The 15,839-nt window shown below is 48.2% G+C and overlaps 1 protein-coding gene across 2 annotated transcripts in view; it reads left to right on the forward strand.

Annotated features, from left to right (window-relative positions):
- The window catches only part of LOC137518158 (macrophage mannose receptor 1-like), a 493,922-nt gene that overhangs the window by 418,374 nt on the left and 59,709 nt on the right, over nt 1-15,839 (forward strand). For both annotated transcript variants that reach the window (XM_068235572.1, XM_068235573.1), the window contains exon 25: nt 11,865-12,030. In XM_068235572.1, the coding sequence (XP_068091673.1) occupies nt 11,865-12,030 (166 nt within the window). The remainder of the gene's footprint in view (nt 1-11,864; nt 12,031-15,839) is intronic.

The following is a 15,839-nucleotide window of genomic DNA, read 5'->3' on the forward strand; positions in this document are numbered from 1 at the left end:
TGATAAAGGTGGGGTACTGAACACTTTTGTGACTTAAGCGACTTCTCTTCTCAGTGACAATGTCTCCAGCTGTGCTGAAGGTCCTTTCTGACAGGACGCATGAGGCAGGGCAAGACACAAGTTGTATGGCAAATTGTGACAGCTCTGGCCACAGGTCAAGCCTGCGCACCCAGTACTCCAAGGGTTCATCGCTGCTCACACTGTCTACATCCACACTAAAGGCCAGGTAGTCGGCTACCTGCCGGTCGAGGCGTTGGTGGAGGGTGGATCCGGAAGGGCTAAGGTGAAGCATTGGACTAAAGAATGTCCGCATGTCTGACATCACCATGAGATCACTGGAGCGTCCTGTCCTTGCCTGCGTGGACATGGGAGAAGGATTACTGGCAGTGGTACCTTTATTGCGTTGTGCTGTGACATCACCCTTAAACGCACTGTAAAGCATAGTTGCCAGCTAGTTCTGCATGTGCAGCATCCTTTCTGCCTTCAGGTGAGTTGGAAGCATCTCTGCCACTTTGTGCCTATACCGAGGGTCTAGTAGTGTGGCCACCCAGTAATTGTCATTCCCCTTGAGTTTTTTTATACGGGGGTCCTTCAATAGGCTGGACAGCATGAAAGACGCCATCTGCACAAATTTGGATACAGAGGTACTATCCATCTCCTTTTACTCTTGCTCAGTGACATCAGGTAAGTTCTCCTCATCCCCTCAGCCATGAACAATACCATGGGAACGTTGAGCAGCACAGGCCCCCTACGACGCCTGCTGCAGTTTTTCTTCTGCTGCCTCCTCCAAAAAAAACACCTTCCCCATCATCTGAATCTGACTCCTCTTCCCCAAACGACTCTTCCTCCTGCTCCCCCCTCTGTGCTGCCGCAGGTGTTGAGGAAACATCTGGTTCTGCAGAGAATTGATCCCACAACTCTTCCTCCTGTTCCTGTTTCTGTTCACGCTCGTCCACAGCTTGATCCACCACTCTACGCACAGCACGCTCCAGGAAGAAGGCATACGAGATCAAGTCGCTGATGGCGCCTTCACTGCGACTCACCATGTTTGTCACCTCCTCAAATGGCCGCATGAGCCTGCAGGCATTTCGCATGAGTGTCCAATTCTGCGGCCAGAACATCCCCATCTCCCCAGAGCGTGTCCTTTGACTGTAGTTGTAGAGATACTTTCTCCTGTTGTAGCAGGCGGTTAAACATGAGCAGTGTCGAATTCCAGCGAGTCGGGCTATCGCATATCAAGCATCTCACCGGCAAGTTGTTTCTCCGCTGAAATTCGGCAAAGCGTGCCATGGCCGTGTAAGACTGCCTGAAATGCCCACACAACTTTCTGGCCTGCTTCAAGACGTCCTGTAAGCCTGGGTACTTAGACACAAATCTCTGAATTATGATATTAAGCACATGTGCCATGCAGGGAACATGTATCAACTTTCCCAAATTCAAAGCAGAAATGAGATTGCTGCCATTGTCACACACCACGTTGCCAATCTCCAGTTGGTGGGGGGTCAGCCACTGATCCACCTGTTTGTTAAGAGCAGCCAGGAGAGCTGCTCCAGTGTGACTCTCTGCTGTGAGGCAAGACATGTCTAAGATGGCGTGACACCATCATACCTGGCATGCAGCATAGGCTCTGGGGAGCTGGGGCTGTGTAGCTGGAGAGGAGATCGCAGCACCAGTAGAGTTGAACTGCCACTCAGCCAAGAAGGAGGAGGAGGTCGACAGCGAGGATGTAGCAGGAGGAGAGGAGGTGGCAGGAGGCCTGCCTGCAAGCCTTGGAGGTGTCACAAGTTGGTCCGCTGCACAGCCACGTACTCCCTGCTTGCCAGTGGTCACCAGGTTGACTCAATGGGCTGTGTAAGTAATGTAGCGGCCCTGACAGTGCTTGGCAGACCAGGCATCCGTGGTCAGATGGACCCTTGACCCAACGCTGTGTGCCAGAGATGACCCCACTTGCTTCTCAACTTCATGGTACAGTTTGGGTATGGCCTTTCTAGAGAAATAATTGCGGCCTGGTATCTTCCACTGCAGTGTCCCAATGGCCACAAATTTACGGAAGGCGTAAATATCAGAGTCCACCAGCTGGTATGGTAACAGCTGGCGAGCTAACAGTTCCGCCAAACTAGCTGTCAGACGCCGGGCAAGGGGGTGACTGGCAGACATTGGCTTCTTCTGCTCAAAGATTTCCCTCATGGACACCTGACTGCTGCTGTGGGTAGAGGAGCAGGAACCTCTCAAGGTGAGAGGCGGAGTTGAGGAGGGTGGCTGTGAAGGTGCAAGGGAGAAAGCGGCTAAAGATAATGCACCTGAATGAGAAAGAAGAGAAGGAGGGTGGCTTTGCTTTTGTGTGCTGCTTTTCCTCAGGTGTTCTTTCCATTGCGGTTTGTGCCTTTTCTCCATGTGCCTTCGTAAGGCAGTTGTCCCTACGTGGCTGTTGGCCTTTCCACGACTCAATTTTTGGAGGCAGAGATTACAGATGGCATTGCTCTGATCTAAGGCAGACACACTAAAAAAATTTCAAAACTGCTGAGCCCCCCTGGGGTGATGGCACTACGGTGGCATCAGCAGCTGACGTTGAAGGGTATGTTGGCTGGCTGTCCATAGGTGGCGATACATGGCGCCGGACACTGCCACCAGCTGTTTCTGACAACAAGCTCCCCTGCTTCTTTCAGGAACTGGTCTCCTCCTACTACTCTCTGACTACCCCTCTGAACTGTCCCCTTGGTCACCTTGTCTATTGGGAACCTACGTTACATCCATATCATCATGATCAGCATCATCATAATCATCCTCCCCAGCTTTGCTTGCCTCAGACACCTCATAAACTGCACCAACAGCAGGTACTTCATCATCCTCCTCCATACACCTAACATCCATAGTGTTGCCTAAATCAGACATATGAGGTGGTTTAACTTGCTTAGCGCCTTCATCTTGTTAATGCCTGTGAATCAGTTAATTCCCCACCAAATAACGCCTTCGAACTGTCAAATGCAGCAGATGTGGTGCTTGTAGTAGCGCTGGTGGCTGCGTAAGATGAGGTGTTCTGTGTTAAATAGTCAACCACGTCCTGACAATCTTGGGAGTTGATGGGACGTGCCTTCTGAACACTGTACTTTGAATCAGGGCCGCACAAAATCATGTCAGCACGACCTCTAACAGACCTGCCGGTGGCCTGCCTCTGGGTCTGCCCCTGCCTCTCCCTCTACCTGTTTTGTCCATATCGGTGGGGATGAAGTGTAAGGTATGCACTGACTTGACTAATACAATGTGCAGTCACACAGGTGCAGTGAAAGGTATGCAGTGACTGGTATTACAATACAATGTGCAGCTGTCACACAGGTGCAGTTAACAGGTTTGCACAGACTGGTATTTTACACAGCATGCGGTCACACAGGTACTGTGAACAATTATGAAATGACTGGTATTACAAATTTGCAGCTGTCACACACACAGGTAGCATGAACAGGTGCGGTGACACTACGTGCGCTCACGTAGGTAGGTGGGTGCACTGAACAACAGGTAGGTATATGCAGTGATGGGTATTACAAATGTGCAGCTGTCTCACACACATGTACCGTGAACAGGTACAGTGACTGGTGGTATTAAATAACACACTGCGTGCGCTCACGTAGGTAGGTGGGTGCACTGAATAACAGGTAGTTATATGCAGTGAGGGGTATTACAAATGTGCACCTGGCTGTCACACGCACACACACACACACAGGTAGCGTGAACAGGTACGGTGACACTGCGTGTGCTCACGTAGGTAGGTAGGTGCACTGAACACAACAGGTAGGTATATGCAGTGATGGGTATTACAAATGTGCAGCTGCCTGTCACACACACAGATAGTCACTGTAATAGGCGGCGGAGATGCGGCGGCCATTTCCGCATCTCAGCCGGCAGCCTCCGCCGCGCACTCGCATGATTGTGTATTGCCTGGTCCTTCAGCTGCACATAGGGTAAGGGCTGCGCGCCCAGCGGCAGGACCTTTATGCCAATAGAAGGGGAGTCAGATGATCTGCCGGTCAGCTGACTCCAGCGGCTCTTCTGATTTGTCGGGCACTTCGGTAACTTCTACAGCATAAACGGAGCTGGCTGTCAGTTGCTCCTTGTCTGCTGTTGCGAATGCTACGTGTTAGCACTCAGACCTTAGTCAGATCCCAAGTGTGTTAGAACCGGCAGGAGCTGGGAATTCACACTTAGCTAGATTCTGTTGATAGCTTAAAGTACTAAAATTGAATTTGTATTATTTGTTTATGACCTTCTGCTCGTCTTGACTATTCTTCTGCCTTCTGATTCTGTGCTTCTGCCTATCTGATCTTGTTGCCGACTCTGGCCTGAAAACTACTCTGATCTAGTCTCCTGATTTTGTACCTCAGCTGCCTGTCTGTTGTCGAACCTGCTTGTCTGACTCTCCTACTCTCACCAGTGGGCCTAGTCCCTGGTGAGGGATTCTCAGTACAGTCTGAATCACCCGCTCCTCGGGTGATCAGTATACTCAGTACAATCTGTATCACTCGCTCCTCGGGTGAACCGCATCCTCAGTACAATCTGAATCACCCGCTCCTCGGCAGATCAATATACTCAGTACGGTCTGAATCACCCGCTCCTCGGGTGATCAGTGTATTCAGTACAGCCTTATCACCCGCTTCTCGGGTGAACTGCATGTTCAGTACAGTCTTAATCACCCGCTCCTCGGGTGATCAGCATATTCAGTACGGTCTGAATCACCCGCTCCTCGGGTGATCAGTATAGTCAGTATTATCTGAATCACCCACTCATTAGATGAACACTGTTCTCAGTACTGTCTGAATCACCCTCTCCTCGGGTGATCAGTATAGTCAGTATTATCTGAATCACCCAATGATTAGATGAACACTGTTCTCAGTACTGTCTGAATCACCCGCTCATCGGGTGAACAGCATTCCTAACCTGTCTGCATCACCAGCCCCTCTGGTGTGCAGCCTCCTGTGTTAGATAAAGATATACTTCTCTACCAGCTCCTCTGGGGAGTGGATATCTATATCTGAATTACTGTTGCACCAAACACTCACTTGTGTATCAGCTTTCACATTGTGTCTCGTTATACTTGCATTACTGGTGATTCTGCAGATCACCACATAATCAGAAATCTGTTTCTTGCTGACACCAAATGTTACAGTCACTGAATGTGCTGGGCCTGGCAGTGGCACAGTAGGAATTACCACCAAGGGGCCAAAGGCCAGCTGCGACTGACTGACAGGGCTGTATATAATACAAGTGGGCCAAAAAAAAGAAAAAATAGATCGCAAGAACAAGATTAGCTCTCAAAAGAGCTGTTGAGGGGTGCTTTTTTAGCAATAAGAATCAGCAAGGAGCAAGCTAACAAGCCTACAAGAGTCTAACTAAGCTTTCCCTAATGTCTCTGCAGCAGACCTCTCCCTTCTCTAATTACTGCAGGCACACGAGTAAATGAAATGGCTGACACTGCCTGCTTTTTTATAAGGGGGGGGGGGGGCTCCAGGAGGGAGTGTAGCCTGTTTGGCTACCCTGTGCCTGCTGACTGTGGTGTAGAGGGTCAAAGTTGACCCTAATAATGTAGTGTAGGGGGCGGGTCGAACCGCCATAAAGTTCGCGTTTGTTTGTGAACGTGAACCAGCGAAGTTTGCGCGAATAAGTTTGCATGCGAACCGTTCGGGCCATCTCTAGTGCCTACAAATATTTGACTTCAAAAATGAATAATACTGTAACTGCTCCAGCAGTTTCTGGTTGCCTCACTTCAGACTTGTTGCTTAGTTCCTCTACCTGCTTTACCTCTCCCCCAAACCCCCCTGATCGGACCCTAGTGATATGCTGTGTCCTTCAATTCTTAAGATTTTGGATCCATCCACACTTTGCACCAGGGTAGGATTTTCCATAAGGCACTGTAGGCACATGCTTACAGGCGCCTTAAAGGAATACTTAAGTCAGGGAAAAAAAATGACATTTACTCACCTGGGGCATCCCTCAGCTCCCCGAAGCTGGATGGTGCCCTCGCAGCCCCGCTCCGATCGTCCTGTCCCCGCCGGCGGCTACTTCCGTTTCGGCGACAGCCGCCGACAGGCTGGGAACGCGGCTGATTTTCCGCGTTCCCAGCCGCTGCTATCACTCTCTATGCTGCTATAGCGTATATATAGACGCTATAGCAGCATAGAGGGTGATAGCAGCGGCTGGGAACGCGGAAAATCAGCCGCGTTCCCAGCCTGTCGGCGGCTGTCGCCGAAACGGAAGTAGCCGCCGGCGGGGACAGGACGATCGGAGCGGGGCTGCGAGGGCACCATCCAGCTTCGGGGAGCTGAGGGATGCCCCAGGTGAGTAAATGTCATTTTTTTTTCCTGACTTAAGTATTCCTTTAAGTGGGAGAGGCGGCCTCTCTTCCTCAGATTATTGAACACAGGACAGGACAGGAGTTTACAGTCTAATCCCTGCCTCAAATCACTGACCTCAGGCACATACACCCTAGTGTGTAAGTGCCTGTGTAAGATTCTAAGGACAGTTAGTGACATGATGCAGGGATTAGAGTTTAGAATATTTTTACTTGGAGTTATGGCCTGTGTTAAGGGGTGGAGTTTGGGACACCATAATTCCTGTGCCTACAGGCCCCTGGGTTTTAAATCCGGCCCTGATTTGTACACTAGCACAGACAGTCCATGTCCGGTGGCAGGGTAGGCCACAGCAGGACAATTGCACCGTTCCATTTCCCTTTGCACATTACCCCATGGTTGAGTGAGCCAACAAGGTAATATGCATAGCTCCACCCCCCAACAGTGATGCACTCCGTGCTTAGCAAGAAGTATGTCACCGTTTAAACCCCCGTTCGGCACATGCATCTATTTAGATTGTTGCGGTGCCATTAACTCCAATGCATGCCTGCCATGCGGTACTGCTCTTAACACTAGGCAACGTACTGCGTCACCTCTGCGCCGTCATGCGTCCTCATCGGAACCACTTCCGCCACATTGGGTTGCCCTGTGAGTAACATGGCCAGTCTTATAGAGGCCACTGCGACAGGGGACCGGCGATGGAGAGCAATGCAATGTACTAGTGTGAAAGGGGCCTAAAACATTCTAGTGAAGATTATAATCTGCTAATTACGATTACGCAAAATTTACTTAAAATTTTGCAATTCACAGATACACGTTACTACGATTTGGAAATTCATTTGATTTTGCGTAATCCAGGGGTCTCAAACTCAATTTACCGGGGGGCCGCAGGAGGCAAAGTCAGGATGAGGCTGGGCCGCATAAGGGATTTCGCAAAAAAACGTCCTCTGGCTTTAGCAGCTAATTGTGCACACAGAACGTCTTCCACTCCTCCCATATAACTGTTATGATGGCATGTCATTTCCTCAATCAGCAGCTCCCGCACCCCCCCCCCCCTAAGCATCAGCCCCCCCCCTTGCATTGATTTTTATTTCAAAATCAAATTCACACTGAAGCGAACTATTTTGCCTATTTTACCTTATAGTTTGCTTCAGTGCTCCCATTACAAGTAATCCGCCGTGTCCCCGACGCAAAACAAGGGCTGCAGAGCCCCCAAATCGCCCGGGGGGCAATCTGCCGGCATTTCCTGGAAGGGGCAGAGCTTTCAGCTTTAGCTCTGCCCCTCCTGACGTCAATCGCGGCGCATCGCCGCCTCTGCCCGTCCCCTCTCACTCTTCCTTCACCGAGAGGGGCGGGCAGAGGCGGCGATGCGCCGCGATTGACGTCAGGAGGGGCAAAGCTGAAGCTGAAAGCTCTGCCCCTTCCAGGAAATGCCGGCGGATTGCCCCCCCGGGCGATTTGGGGGTTCTGCAGCCCTCGTTTAGCGGCAGGGATGCGGCGGATTACTTGGGAGCACTGAAACGACCTATAAGGAAGCTTTTGCTGGCGCGGGCCACAAAATATTGTATCGAGGGCTGCAAATGGCCCGCGGGCCGCGAGTTTGAGACCCCTGGCGTAATCCATTCATAATTTTATTTAATTTTGTGCCAACTTTAGCTGTTAATAGCAAAGCTCCCTTACTTGCGATCATCACCAAAATTGCTATGTATGTTAAGAGGAATAGTGGGAACAAGTCAAAAAACACCTTGTAGTTTTAAAAAAAAACGATTTAAAAAATTCAAAGTAAACATTTTTTAACCTCCTTGGTGGTTCTTTCCTTTCTGGATTTATAGGTCTAAAAGCGGTACATTTTTTTTTCAAGAATTTTAGGCCTCCAATTTTTCATACCTCACCAAAATATGTCAGAATTAGGGCTCATTCACACTAGAGACGTTTTCTGCCTTTTTTCAAGTGCAGGCGATTTTTAAAATCACCCACAAAACGCTTATGCAATGAATCTCTATGAGAAGGTTCATATCAGTGCGGTTCGTGCGCTGTGCGCGCAGCAAATCGGTGCCTGGACCATTTTTGGGGCGATTTTACCTCAATGGAAGAAGGTATAGGAAAAACGCAAATGCTCACAAAATCGCTTTGTGCAGTGATTGTATTCGCGTTTTTAAGAATAAATACATTGGGCCTGATTCACAAAGCGGTGCTAACAGTTAGCACGCTGGTGAAAAGCCCTTTATCACACCTAAACTCAGTTTAGGCATGATAAGTTTAGGTGTGATAAGTTTAGGCGTGATAAGTTTAAGCACCAACTGGATTAGCACTGCAGTGCACAGCTGATCAAAGGTTTTGCGCTAGCAAAGTCTGGTGCACTTCGCATAGAGCTTAATGGCGCTGCTTTGCGTGCGGGACTTTGCGCGGGTTCTAAACTTATCTAAACTTATCACGCCTAAACTGGCTTTTCACCAGCGTGGTGCAAAGGTTATCACGCCTAAAGTCTCTAACTGGGTTAGCACCGCTTTGTGAATCGAGCCCTTTGTATTTATTAATTTCCGGGTCAAAGAGTTCACTTCCTGACTTGCGTCAGGAAGTGAATTACAAAACCTGCCCTGGAAAAGTGCTTTAGAAAATTGCTTTTACCAGAAACGCAGCACGCAGTGGAGCACCGTAAGGGAGGGAAAAAAAAGCTCACAAAAACGCAAAACGGTTGCGTTTTCATTTTTAGGTGTGAATGAGGCCTGAAGGTCTTATAGGCATCCCGCCTATAATAAAAGACTAGAACACAAAATTGTGGAAATAATTAAATTTATGAATAAACTTAAAAAATAGTGAAACTGTACAAATAAGGCTCTCGACTATACAGTATGTACATATATACCTAATACACCTCCTGCTTGTGGTATATTTTGAAACTGAATGGCACAGAGGACGACATTACAATCAAGGCAGTAGAAGCGTGATTTCTTTCGGACTTTTTTTCCCCTTTGCTATCATGCTTAGGCGGCAGGCAGAGAGTTGTGAAAATCCAGGCAGAGGTCGGTACCAGCGGCAGGCAGAGAGTTTTCAAAATCCAGGCAAAAATCGGTAACAGTTAGGCAAATCAGCAGAAGCACTTGGCTGTAAAACAGTTGGGAACCAAATGGCTATACTGTTAACATCCTGTGCTTTCAAATGAGCTTATCTGCCATCTCTGCCATGGCCGTCTTGTGACACGGGATAGATCAAATTACAACTTGTGATTAGAGACAAATAAGGGGGAATAAGACAGATTAAACCCTCTACATACAGGCTGCATTTCTCTATTTTTACCTGCTGTGCTGTGCAACAGATCGGGTCCATAGGGGTTATTAGATAGGCTAAACTCTCAACATACATACAGGCTGCATTTCTCCATGTTTCTTCTGTCCTGTGCAAGAGTTCAGGTCCACTTTAAATTTTGGCGCCACCCCCGATGACGTCATGCCGCTCACGTACCGCCGCTGATTGGCCACCGGGATCCAGGAAGAAGAGAGGAGATGGGGATCCCAGTGGCCTGCAGGAGAGCCCTGGAGTCCTGCTGGACAGCGCCGATCACGTGCGGGACCCAGGTAAGGCGCAGGAGCATTGATTTTAGCTAGCCTGAGCTTAGCTCGGGCTTACCGCTCCCGGAATCTAACTTTAAGACACCTAGGAGGTTAAACTCTGTGTCATTTTACCGAGTTTAAAAACTATTTTTTCTTTGAATTTTATTTATTTTTTTTGTTCCCACTCTTCCCCTAAACATACCTAGTAATTTTGGTGATAAAAGCATACAGTATGTAGGGACTTTGCTATGAACTGCTAAAATCGACGCAAAATTACGCATATTTGAGAAATTAACGTTCCTGGTAACGATTCCAAACAAATTGATTGTTTTTTTTTTTTGTTTTTTTTTATTTCACATGACGATTTTGCATCTTAACTGTGAATTAGAATTACAATGCTAAATTCTAATTATGCAAAATTTTAGTTAATTACTAGTGTTTGCGTTAAAAAAAACTGACAGCATGCTGCACTTTTCCAAAATGTTTTTGTATCTAATGTATTTGATGATTATGCACCGTTTAAAGTGACACTGAAGCGAAAAAAAAATTATGATATAATGAATAGGTTGTGTAGTACGGATAATTAATAGAGCATTAGTAGCAAAGAAAATAGTCTCATATTGTAGTTTTCAGTTATATCGTTTTTGTTTTTGTTTTTTTAGATAACATTGCATCATTCTCTAATATTTGCAGTTTACACACTACACTCAGCATTCTAAATGATTTCACAGAGCAGGTTAATGACCATTTGAATTGTCCTCTTCAGAAAAAACAAAATACAGTGACAGACAGTGGAGAAAATAAGCTTCAGAAGACAGAGCCCTCTGGGATTTTAAAAGTCGGAGATATCAGTGAAGCTCTTTTGCATAGATAACAACTGTGTAACGTTTGGTGTAAGTAAGGACCAATATCTGATTATTTGGTGATCTGCAGTATCACCAATAATACAGATACTATACCTGATTATGTAGTGATCTGCAGAATCACCAATAATACAAGTATAGCGTAATGGTAAAGTGATGGCTATAATGCACAGATTGTGTTTGGTGCAACAGTAGTACTGATAACTGGAGCTGGGATAATCTCACCAGAGGAGCTGGAAGAGACTAACAGAACAGAGAGCTCCTTCACAAGTGGGGCTGGTGATACTATCAGTACAGAGAGCTCCTCGCTAGTGGAGCTGGTGATACTATCAGTACACAGAGCTCCTCACCAGTGACGAGGGCTCACTGCTTTGAGTAGAGTGGTCAGGCAATCGGATTGGCAACAGACAGGCAGATCAGGTACAGAATCGGAAGGCAGAGGCAGAGACTATGAACAGGCAGAATCGGCAACAAGATCAGATAGGCAAAGGCACCAGAGGGCTGAGCGTAAGAGTAGTCAGAACGAGCCAGAATCATACACAGATAAATCAATACAGTAATCAATTATAATTACAGCTATCAAAAGGTCTGAGCGCTAACACTAAGTATTCGCAACAGCAGACAAGTTGCGAGTGACTCCGCCGAGCTTAAGAAGCGGAGGAGACCCTGAAGGCACACCCACACTGATCAGCCAATAGAAAACGTCGAGCGTGCCCTGTGACGTCAGCCGACTAGCAGGTCAGCTGACGCGCCTCCTCCCCGCATAAAGGTCCCATCTGTGAGCGTGCGCACGCGCTAATGCAACCTTATGAGCTGCTGAGAGACCCGTCCTCGGCATGCTAGACGCCAGAGGTGTGGGAGAATCGCTAGGCAGAGAGGCAGAGGCAGCTGCGGTGGTAGCGCTGTTCACCGCAGCTGCCTCACCGCTGATTGTTACAAACTGGAGTTTCTTAACTCTTCCTGTACTGGAAACAATATTAGACTCATATCTCTGCTGCTAATGTTTTATTTCTTAGCTGTACTACACATACAAATCATTATATCATAAGTTTATTTTTACTTTAGATTCCCTTTAATAAATACCAATATGCAGTGTATTTTAACTATTGCAGATAGTCAAACAATATAGATGGATCGACAACTGGAAGCTGCACTACACAAAATGGGCTCCAGGGGAACCAAAGAGAATGGACGCCTGTGTATATATAGATGTGGATGGGCAGTGGAAGACGTCCTCCTGTACCGAGAATTACGCTTCAATATGCAAACAAACCAGTGGTAAGATGTGTAAATCTACCAAGCATATGCACCAGAATTCCATATGAACATAGTCTATAAGAATATTCCTCATAAATGGTGTTGAAAATTATGGAGATTAATCAGAGCCAGATTAACCATAAGGCACTGTAGGCATGTGCCTACAGGCGCCTGATGATGGAAAGTATATAGTAATGGAGTAGCACTCCTGTCAAAAGAAACTGTGATGTGCCTGGCTGATGGGACTCACAGCACTCAAATCCCAGTCACGTCTTCAAATAGAATGTAAGCCGGCACCATCCATGTATAATGCTCTTTCAATGTATTAAAAGACTAACAGACATGTTGCAATACAACGTTTCGGAGGCGAACCTCCTTTGTCAAGTAATGGCCGTGTCTCAAATATACATCATGAAACGTCATCTTAAATATCATCACTTCAATATGAATTAGCCAATCAAGGCGCCTGATGATGGAAAGGCGGCTCACTGCCCTCTCCGAGCACCTCCCTCCCTTCCTATGCAGAGTCCTGAGCAGAGCATAAATGAGAGGTTACTCACCCATCTCTCAGCATTCCACTGTGACGAGATCTCCCCTCAGTCGAGGGCACCACTAGCTACTTAATATGTATGCCTGGCTACCTAATACTAAGGGACACCTTGTGAGAAAACGCGGAAGAGCCGCCGCCATGAGCCAGAGTGGTGTTAGCCGCTACTGAGACTTGGGAGGACTGGAAGGAGACTTTGAGTCCTTTCCAGCAGGATATCCCGGAAGGAAAACCAGATGGGGTGTTGTTTATCCCGTTACCATTCCGTCTCCAGATCTTGGAGATGGTCCACTCTCATAAAAATGCGGGACATCCTGGGGCGTCTAGAACGCAAGATCTCGTGGCCAGATGTGCATGGTGGCCTTCGCTAGCAGCTGACTGCAAAGAGTTTGTCAGGGAATGTGCAGTGTGCGCAAAAAGCAAGCCCTCCCGGCTGGCATCTGTAGGTACATTGCAGCCTTTGCCCACCCCAAGTGAACCATGGACCCACTTGTCCATGGATTTTGTAGGAGAGCTTCCTAGGTCTGAAGGCATGTCGGTCATCTGGGTGGTGGTCGACCGTTTTAGTAAAAAGGCCCACTTCGTGCCCCTGAAAGGACTCCCCTCGGCCCAGGAACTGGCCGATTTATTTATCACCCATGTCTTCCGACTGCATGGCATTCCAGAAGACATAGTATCCGATCGGGGAGTCCACTTTGTTTCGAAATTTTGGAGGGCATTCTGTCACCAAATGGGCATGAAATTGTCGTTCTCCTCGGGTTACCACCCACAGACAAATGGCCAGACGGAGAGGGTCAACCAATCGTTGAGAGGGACCAATCGATCCTCGGGGACTGAGACCCAACGGGTCACCTTTATTAAAACTTTACTGACTGGTGACTCCCAGTCATGGGCATACAACCTGCCTTCTACCGATACTGCTCTGACCTCGGTAGAGGAATTCTTTAAGGCCATGGGCGTAATTTACGACGACCCTGACCTTGCTGCGTCCTCTGAGCGGAAGCTCAAACTGTTGCGGCAAGGCAGAGGTTCGGTCGAGGATTATGCGGCAGAATTTCGCAGATGGTCAGTCACCGCCAGATTCGACAACTTTGCCCTGATGGATTACTTCCTGTCTGGGTTGTCGGAGGAGGTTTCCGACCTAATGTTAACTGTACCCGAGCCTAAGACCGTCGATGAGGCCATATCATCAGCCATTCGAGTTGATCGTAGGCTACGCCATCAGAGGCAGACTAGGGGCAGTCACCGTGTCAGGGTGACATCATACGCAGCGCCATCCGCTACACCCCTAGTACCACCTTCTCCGCCTGTCTCACCTTCTCCGGCCTTGCCTCCGCCCGAACCAATGCAGATTGGTCGATCAAAACTGACCCAGGTGGAGCGAAGGCGGACAATGACGGAACAGTTGTGCCTGTACTGTGCTGCAGCAGGGCATAGGGTGCGAAACTGCCCTAACAGGTCGGGAAACGGGTCTGCCTAGGAGTAGTGGGGGGTGACACCCTGGGCACACAATCCTCACCCCTTAAAGAAAGAAAATTTCTTCTCCCTTGTATTGTCACATGGGATGATAAGTCTGTAGCCACTGAAGCTTTTATCGACTCCGGCTCAGCGGCTAATTTTATGAACTTCGAATTTGCTCAGGAGTTGGGTCTACCACTCACTCTCGTGAGACCCCCCATTCAGGTCACGGCAGTGGACGATTCCCCTTTGCAACGGAATCGTGCTCTGTCACAGACTCCGCTGGTGAAGCTCACCATAGGGGTATTGCATGGGGAACAGTTGCAATTTTTTGTGTTACACATGTCAACCTCCACTATTATCCTGGGCATGCCATGGTTACAAATTCATTCTCCGCAGATAGACTGGGCCACAGGGCAGTTAACAGCATGGTCACCTCATTGTTTCCAGCAGTGTTTGGGGAAGCTGACATTGGGTCAAACCAGGGTGCAGGTGGAAGGTGTACCGGAACAGTACTTGGATCATGCGGATGTGTTCTGTCCCAAGGCTGCGGATAAACTGCCCCCGCATCGCCCGTTTGACTGTCCAATTGACCTTAGTTCTGGTTGTATGCCTCCTCGAGGCCATTTGTATAATCTATCTGGCCCTGAAAAACTAGCCATGCAGGAGTATATCCGTGAGAACTTGGCCAAGGGCTTCATTCGGCCGTCCCGGTCACCCGCTGGGGCAGGCTTCTTTTTTGTTAAGAAAAAAGACGGGGGCTTACGGCCTTGTATCGATTATCGTGGCCTTAACAAGATCACAGTGAAGAATCGCTACCCGTTGCCACTTGTAGACGATTTATTCACACAGGTCACGGAGGCTAGGATATTTTCAAAACTAGATTTACGGGGGGCATACAATCTGGTGCATATAAGAAAGGGCGACGAATGGAAGACGGCCTTCAATACCCCTGACGGGCATTACGAGTACAGGGTGATGCCCTTCGGGTTATGTAATGCCCCGGCCGTCTTCCAAGAACTCATCAATGAGGTTTTTAGGGAGGTGTTAGGAAAGTTCGTTTTAGTCTACTTAGACGATATTCTCATCTTTTCTAACAACCTCTCTGAACACAGAACCCATGTCAGAATTGTATTAGACAAACTGAGGCAGAATATGTTATACGCTAAACTCGAGAAGTGTATTTTTGAGGTGACGTCGGTTGCCTTTCTGGGATATATAGTCTCCACCTCAGGTCTGTCTATGGACCCTGCCAAGGTCTCCGCGGTCCTGGAGTGGCCGCAGCCGGTGGGGTTAAAATCGCTACAACGGTTCTTGGGGTTTGCGAACTATTATAGAAGGTTTATAAAGGGGTACTCCACAGTAGTCGCACCCCTCACTAGCCTTACTAAAAAAGGGGTAGACACCACTCATTGGCCTCCTGAGGCCTTACAGGCATTTTCTACTTTAAAAGGGTTGTTCTGCTCGGCGCCTATACTGAGACACGTGGACACTTCCTTCCCGTTTATTGTTGAGGTAGACGCCTCGGAGGTCGGGGTGGGGGCTGTGCTGTCTCAACGTTCTGGTCTCCAGGGTAGATTACACCCGTGTGCCTATTTTTCCCGAAGGTTCTCTCCGGCAGAGAGAAACTACTATATAGGCAACAGGGAGCTCCTAGCCATCAAATTGGCCTTCGAAGAGTGGCGTCATTGGCTAGAGGGAGCTGAGCACACTATCACGGTTTATACCGACCACAAGAACCTGGAATACATCGAGGGGGCTAAAAGATTAAGCCCGCAGCAGGCTCGATGGTCTCTATTTTTCTTGAGGTTTACATTTTTGATTA

This window comes from Hyperolius riggenbachi, chromosome 5 (genome assembly GCF_040937935.1).
Source record: "Hyperolius riggenbachi isolate aHypRig1 chromosome 5, aHypRig1.pri, whole genome shotgun sequence".
Lineage (NCBI taxonomy): Eukaryota > Metazoa > Chordata > Amphibia > Anura > Hyperoliidae > Hyperolius > Hyperolius riggenbachi.